The sequence below is a fragment of the Austrofundulus limnaeus genome, unplaced genomic scaffold (genome assembly GCF_001266775.1).
Source record: "Austrofundulus limnaeus strain Quisiro unplaced genomic scaffold, Austrofundulus_limnaeus-1.0 Scaffold1690, whole genome shotgun sequence".
Classification (NCBI taxonomy): domain Eukaryota; kingdom Metazoa; phylum Chordata; class Actinopteri; order Cyprinodontiformes; family Rivulidae; genus Austrofundulus; species Austrofundulus limnaeus.
In genome coordinates this window covers 25,265-35,806 of record NW_013954092.1, presented here as the reverse complement: position 1 = coordinate 35,806, position 10,542 = coordinate 25,265, and the positions used below count along the sequence as shown (strand labels likewise).

The window sequence follows — 10,542 nt, the reverse complement described above, 5'->3', positions numbered from 1 at the left end:
AGAAGACAACTTTCTTCCACCTTTCAATGTCCCATGTTTGGTGCATCCTTGCAAAGTCCAAACTGGCAATTTTGTGGCGCTGAAGAAGACGTGGCCTTTGAAGACGTTTTTTGTTTCTGAAGCGTGGGATTGTTTGTGGTGAAGACATGGTGGCAGCAGGAATGGAAGTGGGGATTCAGAACAGGCTAAACTAGATGAGTAGAGATGCTGTGGGTTTTTTCTGTTGGTTCTATTGAACCAGTGTTATAGGGCAAGGCTTACTCACAGAGGTGAGGTTCAGTCCAGTGACTACCACATCTTCATACAAAGGATGCCCGTAGAGCTCAACAGCAAGAAACATTCCTTTTTCTAATTTAATATTTTTAACTGGAACATAGAAGTCAACCCAGCTGGTAGAAATATATCTTATCTAGTATAGCTGAAACTTTTACTGGCTCCTAAATGATTGTGGCTTTATTTGAACATGTGTTGCTGTTAATTTCAGAGCCTCCATGTGAGATGCCACAGTCAATAAAAGCCTGTTTCCATTAAAAACAAAGAAGTCACGTTCGCTCATTTGCAATCGGAAGTACACCCTCTGTTAAAATCCTTGTGTTCATATAAGTGTTTGGCTACCACTAGCGAAAATAACACATTTCGAGTAATTTCACAAAGAGCTGATCTCAATAACATTCATGTTCATGACTGTAGTTTCTTTTCTGTAACCATGCGGTGCATCACAATATAAGCTTGTTATTTTAAAATCCAGGTTACTGAAATATTTAGCTGGGCTCCGAGTGCTTAATCAACATTTGGCAAGAGCTCAAACAGCTGTTTGCTTGCGTGCAAAATTTTTACACTCCATTTAAAAATTTAAAAAATTTTAAACATTTTTATGAGACAGTTTTTGCATGACTGACATACTTCACGTCCCTTTTTCTGACTTCCTGTCACATACACGTCAGCTATATAGTAAATAGAGGCAAACTTTTGCAACAACTCATTTTGCAAGTTTTTGCCCAAGTTTACAAGGCCTAAAACTGTCATTTACTGGCAACTGTTGCATTAAAGATGTTAAGAGTTTTAGTTTTGTAAAGACGTTCTAGCAGCAGCTTTTAGTGAAGCTCAGAGATAATAAAGATGGACGGGGCAACATACAGGGATGATGGCTGGGAGGTCTGGGTACAAAAAAACAACAACAAACTCTAAAAATTAAGATAAGGGTTCATCTAAAAGGTGACTTCAAATATATTAATACCTCTTATAAAATATCCAACACCATTTTGCTGAAGGATGTTGTGAGGGTCCGTTATGTTTATAGGAATATTACAGCCACATTTTATTGTAATATAATCTGATATTAGCGGGACAGTTTGTTTCTGTTGGGCACTATGTGCACTTTTAAACGTCTTGAAGGTCGTAGGCTACATGTACAGATCCCCTCTGTTTATGGGATATTGCTGTATACAGCACATATTCTGTAAGATTATATCAAATATTATGTATTAGCCATAACATACTTATAAAATAAGACAAAACAGCTTTGGAAACTAATGGAATGGAACCAATAAAACCATTCAAGACTTTATGTACGCTAAGCAGACCAAGTAACTCACGATCAAGAGAACATTGTGCAGTTTATTGTTCCATATATTGATGCATGCTGTCCATAAATATCTGCAGAAGTTGGAATAAGAACCGCAGGCTGTGAGGTGTCAAGAGGGGAAACAATACCCTCAGTGTGTTTTTTACAGATGCCATTATAGATCTATTCAGGGACTCTATGGCTATTTACTCTGAGCAGACCAAGTAACCCAACACCACAACCGAAGGCTTCCTGAGTCATGTTTACTGTCCAAGCCTTTTTTTTGCAGTTTGTAGCTAATATTTAGTACGTGTGTTGCTCCTCCATTCACATTTTCATCTAAGCATCCAGTTTACACACACTAACGCTGTTACACACTGTTAAACCCTACGTCGACAGGGTTGTTAGGTTGAGCGGTTGCCTCTAACCGCTCTAACGTAAAGAGGTCATGTTACAGGATGTGCTGCAGCGCCAGCATTACACCCGGTCCCGTTCGGTCTCCTCGAAGTCGACAATACGTGTGGGTCGGCGACCCGTTGGTTTACCGGGTTCAACCCAATGGAGCCACTTCCTCCTGACTGAGTTATTCGAAACATGTAATTATCAAATCTTATGTATAAAGCTCATAAAAAATGTTACCTTTTAAACATCCAGTTATATTTTGTTAAGAGAGAAAGTTCTTATAATCTTAAAGGATTTGAGATGTTTGTGAAACCTAGAATTCAAACAAACCTGAAGGACCGATGTACTTCAGTTCAGGGAATAAGATTGTGGAATAATCTGGAAAGTGAGTATAAAAATGCTGGTTCAATGTATTTCTTTAAGAGAAGGATAAAAATAAGTTTGTTAAAGAAATATGAAATTGTATAATGTATGTGAAAGTTGTTTGAGAAGGAATTGAAGTTTTGAACCCATCCAGAGGACCTACTTATTTTTTCTTTTTGATTTTTTCTACCTGGATTACTGAGATGCATCAGGACAATTGAAGTTTTATTTTGTTTTTGTTTCTTGATTATTATTGCTTGAAATTAATTATAGAAAAAAGGGGCAGATATAAGATTTTTTTCTTCTTTCTGCCTCCTTTCATTTCAATTTGATTTGTATATTTTTTCGTTGTGTATCTATGTTCTGTATTTTTTTGTTTTGTTTTTAATGTGTACAATTTTTTTGTTTTAAATTAAATGAATAAACTAACTAAACTAAAACTAAACTAAATCTAATTGTCGAATATTGTTGCGTTCCGATCAGATTTAATTTTTTAAGGAAATTTTAGTTTAGCTAGTTTAAAAAAAACTGCCTTAATGGTTCATAGAAATACTCGTCCACCTAAGTAGAGTTTAAAACACCTAAAATCCACAGTACTAGGACTGTATAATGTCACAAAATTAGTTATTTTTACAAATTGATTATTTTTTTTTCCTTTTTTCCTTCCTGAGTCAAAAAGTCCGTTAAAACGTATTTCCTCATACGCACCTGTTTATTTACATACAGCATGATGACATAAGGGCACCCATGACTGTATATTTATGGAGTGACACACATTCATCAATAATATCCTGTGATTGTGTTGATGTAGGTGTGCGTCTGGACCGGGTTCGAGGCGGCAGACAGAAGTACAAGAGGAGAATAGATGCGGAGAACAGCCCATATCTGCAACCACAAAGCAACCTGCCTCACAAAAAAACATGTAAGGATACAAAACTGTGTTAAGACATCCTAGATTAATGAGCTTTTAGATTATTGTGAACATTACTGTATGATAAAACCATAAAGTCATTAAGACAAAGACATGAACAGCCAAAAACATACAATTATTAAAATAGAAAAACATGATGAGGAATTATCTTCCTCGAGGTAATTAGTTAGTGATTGTGTACTTTTCTTCCTGTTTTCTGCATTGTTTCATGTTTGCGGAAGGTAATAAATAATGTACAAACATCTGTAAAATATCTAAAAATAATAGCAAACTTTTGTAGTTTCTGTAGGTGGTGCAGTGGAGAACAAGGTGGTATCTCTGCTGCTTGTTGCCGAGCCGGAGAGCATCTTCGCCATGCCGGACCCCATGGTCCCCGAGAGCGACATCAAGGCCCTGACCACACTGTGTGACCTCGCCGACAGAGAGCTGGTGGTCAACATCGGCTGGGCCAAACACATCCCTGGTATGATTCAGGCTAAATCTCCCTGTCTCACTCACTCATATGTTCCCTCACACGAGCGGCCACACACACATTACGTCCACTAAGTCCCTAATCAGATCACAGAACGGATTGCTCTGACTTGCGGTTGCCAAGACGGCCCAGAGAGGGGAGGGAAGGTCTGGCTCAGCTGTGTTATCTGTCAGTCTTTGTGTTTGTGTGTGTGTGTACTGTAAATTGCGTGCCATGCCCTCGCTGACCAAAGTGTGTTCCCACACCAATCAGATGACGAGCGGCCACATGGAAGTTTTAATTTGCTTCCAGGGCCTCAGCCGTCCCCCTGTTCAGTCTGATTTACTGAAATCCTCCTGACTCTTGGAACGCTCTGAGCTCATCTTCTGTCACAGGAAGAGCTGAGGAACGTTCAGATACATTCTGCTCCACCTTCACCACTCGTTAGTTGCTCCTTGATCATTTCATAATCATAATAATCATAAACCAATAAGCACTATTTTAATGTTATATCACTGAATCATTTATAAAGTTAAGGAATGATCCTTGTGGATAATGGTGCACCCTCTGTCCACACAGCAGAGTTATTATAGTTAATCAAAACTAACTAAATAACTGAAATTGAAAAATCATTTTAGTTAACTAAAATAAATAAAAAACTGTAATAAAATGAAAAGAAAAAAAACGATAACTAACTAAAACTGTAAAATCTTTTTAGAAAACTAACTAAAACTAACTGAAACTATAGTTAGAATATCCTTAGTTTTAGTGTTTGTCAATTTATTTTTGAGACGTGGATCTCTGAAAAACAAGCAACAAGTAGCAGCGGGTTGGAGACAACTATTGTCATCGTCCTAAAATAATCACCCAAGTTTTTAGTTGGCTAAATTGAGTAACGCAATTATTTTAGGAAGGTGTCGCTATTATGGACTGCTTTAACTAGTGACCAAATAGCTGCTGCTTAGTTAACTCAAAGGAACATCACAAGCTTGATGCATTGGCAAATATGTTTATTCAAACTATTAAAAAATAATAATAAAACTAATAAAAACTAAAGTAAATCAAAACTACACATTAAAAATGCAATAATAACTAATAAAAACTAGCAAATCCACTGTAAAAACTAATTAAAACTAACTGAATTAAATGAAAAAAGTCACAACGAAATAAAACTAAACTATAAGGAAAAATCTAAAACTATTATAACCTTGCCACACAGGGATTGTAGCATCAAAGCTAATACCAAATTAGTTTGTTTTAAAAGACAATCAGTGAAAAATCCAAACATGAGTGTAAAGTCCAGTGAAAAAAAGAGGGCACATTTAAAGATGGCTGCTTATTAAATACCAACTGATTAACCAGGAACCTCTTCAAGCTGGTGGACACGTCCTGAAATCCTAACATGTATTTAATGGAAATTATATAAGTTACTCCTAAAGTTCTTAATCTTTGGGCCACGTCAAATAAAACAGTTTGTGTGACGTTTCAAACATTTCAGGTTGCACATTAAAAGCTTCACTTGTTTTCAGTGTCTTATCGTATCGTTTTCGGTACTTTATCAGCGGGGTTATCCACACCCAAAACATAACAAGGGAAACACCTGGGTTTTTTTGTTGATGCCTCGTCTCTGAAATGCTTACAAAACAAACAAAACAGGCGTGCCTGTGCTTCTATCTCTCTGCTGTATTTGTCCCAAAATGTCTTTCTGCACAATTGATGTGAGGCCGTCATTTAAGTGTGAGTTTGTCCCTCATCAGCATTTCCATGGCTCTGTTTAGGAAATCTTCCTCTTTTCACCCCCCAGGCTCCTGCTGTCTGACTCTTCTCCTTCGTTTTTTTACTGTCACCGCACGAGACAGATGGAGTCCAACTGCTGGGTGTGTGTTTGTCGCCCTTTGCCAGCGGAGGGTTTCCACTGCTGATACCAACCAGTGTTTTATTCAGACGTCAAACATGTTTTACTCAAGATTCTGAAATGTCTCCAAAAATAAAAGAAACAAAATGAATCAGGCATGTTTTGGCAAACAAAACGCATCTTTGACTGGGAAAAAAATGACATCCTGCGGGGGAAGAAATAAAAGGAGAACCCAAAGACGGGTTCATTTAAAAGTAAAATACATTTAAACCTCAGGTAATCCTCACATACTCAGATACTTTCAAGGAATGAATATTTTACTCCTGTTTGTAGCAATCAAACACTTCTGCTGGAACATCCAGTCAGTAAAGGTTCTCAGAAACCTTCAATCACTTGGCGAGTCGACTCCAACCAGTTTGACCTGATTAGGCTTTCTCAGCATTAAACTGGAAACATGAGGAAACCAGTTAGCCTTGCCTACTTTCCACAAAATCCACCCATCATCAACATTACATCGTACCTCCTTTAAATTTAGTTTAATCCAGTCAAATTTAAAAATTGTATTTAGTCAATTCACAGGAAGAGACAATCTGTTGTAGTGTAGCTGTATGTAGCCTTCCATTAAAAATAAACAGGAAAGCAAAAAAAAATTACCAAACTTGTTCCTTTAGAAAATAAATTGATAATGTGTGGCTATGAATTAATGATGCGGCGTCTTATCAGTAAAAAAAAAGAAAATCATCTAATGAGCATTACAAGAGAAGAAGAAACCAAACCGCTGCTTTAATTATGCAAGAGGTTGAAGAATTAAAGGATTTTAAACTGTGACAGAAAAGAAAAGAAATTTAGCTTGAAGAGATGTACACGCAGAGAAAAGGGGGATTTAAAAAAAAAGTCTGGCTGTTCCTTCCTGGCAGCGTAATGGCCGTGTCACATCAGCTCTGGATGAGTGGCAGGACACACAACAGCCCACGGTGCCGGGAGACCCCGGGCCCTGGGCCGAACGTCCCGGGCCATCTGACTTCTGTGCCCAGGGGGAGGTGAGTGTGACGGGGGGGCTACTGTCCCACTCCTCTGTGTCCACTCTCATCAGGCAGATTGACAGTGATGTGGTCTGAAGTCGGAGGGCCACGCTGGCAGATGAGCCGGCTAAAGAGCGACTGCCCTCTGTGYGGTTTTGGCCTTTTTGTGTCGCTGATGCACGCTGGCTGTTGAATACGTGCGTTTAAGGCGACAGAACTGCCAAGCTGAAAGAAAAGGAGGTGTTTATATGATGTGCTTTGGAGCAAATAAAGTAGGTTGTCTAGTGATATTAGGAAGTGCTTTTAATAAAGTAGTAAATGTAAAAAAAGGGGAACTGGTTAGCATCAATGTGATTAAATGGGATTTTTGTTGCGTTGCTGAAAAGTGTCTGTTTATGACGTAATGCTTCAAAACCTAATGGAAACGTCTTAAAATAAATTCTCCATGGTTGTTGCCCTCATCGATCTTTCCTTCGTTCTTTTAAAACATCTTTTTTAAAGATTTAACCCGTTTTTGTCCATAAAATCCATCAATAAATTGCTACAGATTTAATCCTGCTCAGACTCGTGCAGGTTTCTGGTCCCGATCGATGGCCCCGTGCCAGAACACTGATCTCTATCGACCAATGAAACCGTGCACTGACAGTGCTTCCAATCAATCAGGGGTAGTGTGTGTGTGTGTGTGTGTTTGTGTGTGTGTTGGGGGGGGGGCACTGCTTTTTTACCGTGGTGATTGTAAAAAAGCAGTGGATCCTGATAATAATCAGCGACGGTGTTAAAAATACAAACACCTCCCCCTCCTTTTCCCTGTTCTGTAAAATCATCTGTTTAATTACAGTAAACATGTGTGTTTGTATGTGAGTGTGTGTGTGTGTGTGTGTGCAGGATTATGCGGGGGCAGTTAGCAGGTTTAATCATACTCCTGTGGAGTGTAATTGTCAGTCAAAGTAGGTGTGTCTGACAGAGTAATTAAATTTACAACCAATTCTGTCCTCCTGTCCTTCACTTCTGCCCTTTGCTGTGACCATTTCATAGGTAAAATCATTCATCTGCACTCATCCTGACATATTAATATAAACAGATACAACCACCTCAAAACCTTCATAACACGCCTCATTTCTGTCAGATCCAGAAGAACTGAATCTTAAAGAAGACATTGTTCAAAATCCACTTTTTTRRCYRTTAAATGCATTTTGTTTTAATTCAYTTGTACAAAAAATAAAAGTTTCTGAGCCGCTATATAGTCATAAACTCCTCTATCAAACAGGAATGGACCAGTCTGGAAGCCGGAGGGGAAGTGAAGCGCCTCGTTTGGGTTTAAAGAAACAGCATCGAAATGAGTTGATCTGAGGCACGCCTCAGAAGAGGGGTGAACGGGGCTTGTGGAGTTACAATAAGGAGGAGTTAAGTTACTGAACTCCTCCATCTCTCCTCCTCAGGCTTCCCTTCGCTCTCTTTAGCAGACCAGATGAGTCTCCTGCAGAGCGGCTGGATGGAGATTTTGATCCTTCGAGTGGTGTTTCGCTCCCTGACCCTGGAGGACAARCTGGTGTATGCCGAGGACTACATCATGGACGAGGAGCAGTCGAAGCTGGCGGGGCTCCTGGACCTCAACAACGCAATCCTGCAGCTGGTGAAGAAGTACAAAAGCATGKGCCTGGAAAAGGAGGAGTTTGTGCTCCTCAAAGCTATYGCTCTGGCAAACTCAGGTACCAGGCTGGACCTTACAGGACTCAGCTCACGCTTGGCTTTGTTTGAATATCAAACATTAGTTTTCCATTTTATCCCCCCTCTTAGATTCCATGCAAATCGAAGACTCTGAGGCAGTCCTGAGACTCCAGGATGTCCTTCACGGGGCCCTGCAGGACTACGAGGCCGCCCTCCACCCAGAGGATTCGCGGCGCGCAGGCAAGCTGATCATGACGCTCCCGCTCCTGCGCCAGACGGCCGCCCGAGCCGTGCAGCACTTCTGCAGCGTCAAACAGGACGGCCGTGTGCCCATGCACAAACTGTTCCTCGAACTGCTGGAGGCCAAAGCCTGATCAGAACACAGGAGGAGCCGGCTGCTGGGTCGGAACGGAACCGGGTCAAGTTGAAGAAATGGGCTTATGAGTAATAGCGGGTGTGTCCATTTTTGTTAACTAGCATTTGACAATTTGCCRTCACTGGGAACATATCGGCTGGAAGAGTTTTGGAGACAGCCCTCCTGCTTCGTATGAAAAAGAAAAAGACCTCAACAGGCTAATGTTCCGACAAAAGAACCAACGGCTTAAAAGCAGAGGAATCGCCTTCTAAAGATATTTACAATTACATGCCAAACGTAATTTCTTTTGTCAAAAAAAAAAAAAAACGCACCTGATACTTGAAAATCCACGAGGATTATGTTGTTCATCTTGAAGCCTGTAAAATCTGCATTCTAGTGCATCTAGAGAGCCTCTCTGATTAGGTGTTACATATCTTTTTGTTTTGTACAGTACGATTAAATAAGATGTAAACAGTTAGTTTTGCCAAAGAGTAGACTCGTGTTAAACCAGAACATACCAGCAATCGTCCAGAATCATTTAACGTGGCTTGGGAGATGTTCACGACGTCGTTGCTTTGTTTCTGTGTTGCTGCTGGGAGCTGATTGGCATCTAATAAAAGAACAGGCCTCCTGCTTTTACTATTTCAGGGAAAGACATGTTTCGATGCAACAATTATTTATTTAAAAGCGGCTCTGTTCTGTTAGTTTGTCTAACGTCAATGAATGATTTTTAATTGTTTATGTAAGATAATATTTTACCAGCTTCTCCGCTCCGACTCTGAYACTGAACTCTGTATCACAGCATCAAAAACGTCATTATAAAATTAAAAGTGGAGTCTTTTTGCTTCAGGATCATATAAACGAGCTGTGTAGAACTCTTRTATAAAGGCTGCCATACTGTAAACCTTGGACTACGAAGGATGTGTTTTCTATAGTAGAGGTCTATGTGTAGGAAGAAATTTGTGCACTATTTAAAATTTTTTTTAGCCATGAAGTTGGGTGGGGGGCGCTGTTAATCTGTTAGTGTTGTTTGAAGAGTCGCAGTACTGAAGTCTTTTGCCACACGTGTCGAATGAAGGGAATATGAGCACGCTGTAAAAAAAAAAAAGGTCCAAGTTTTGCTCCTTGTGGCACTTTTTTTTTTCTTTGTGACAAGATGAAGCAGCGGTACGAGGTTGAAATATGTCATGTAAGAGTTGCTGTGTGTAGATCGTGTCTCATACCAGCAGAGGTGTTTAAAGATTTGCCTGAACGAGCTGTGCTGTTTCATTCTCAGGTGGATTCTTGGGCAATAAAGACCGTCCCCTTAATGCAAAGCTCGTAGTGTCTGAGTGTCTTCTTCCTCAATAAAGCTCAGAGGGCTTTGAAGGCGATTCATTAAGAGCTGGTAAGTGGACACAGACGATTCTGTACAGCCTGACAATGGACTGTTATTTCCATGGAAGACCCATTACGGCACTTTTAGGCCATCCGAGCCCAGTTGGATGGAGATTTATAATTAACAGCCATAATGTAATGAAGTCTAACAGTGGCCCTGGAGAGAGCTGGTCATCAGCTGCCTGTTGAGTCTGAAGCAGAGGCATCCCACTCATCGCTTTGTCATACAGGCATACTGAGAAAAACAAGCTTCTTTTTTCTAATATACTATTTATAGTAACTCCTAAACACTTAAATCTCTTTGATTTCCAATCTGCAGGAAAAAAACACTACATGTTGTTTATAATGTTAGGAACATTTCATCAATTATAATTTTAGCTATTCTTTGTGTAAAATAGCCGCATGCCCAGTTTATGATATGCGCAACTTCTAACAGTGTATATACATCACATTAAAAAATACAATTTTGATTATACGTCATTCTATTAATAGATCCTTTGTGAAGGTAGGAATTGGGACACCACTGGGTTCAAAATAAATTTCCCCAGGAGGAC

The 10,542-nt window shown here is 39.7% G+C and overlaps 1 protein-coding gene across 1 annotated transcript; it reads left to right on the top strand.

Moving 5' to 3' along the window:
* Positions 1–3,140: 3,140 nt before the first annotated feature.
* Positions 3,141–9,927, top strand: LOC106536113 (estrogen-related receptor gamma; the record flags this gene model as incomplete). The annotated part of the gene is given in 4 exon segments (XM_014033304.1): positions 3,141–3,251; positions 3,541–3,723; positions 8,028–8,297; positions 8,386–9,927. Coding segments are annotated over 4 exon segments (809 nt in total), but the record flags the coding sequence as incomplete, so codon positions are not given.
* Positions 9,928–10,542: the final 615 nt, after the last annotated feature.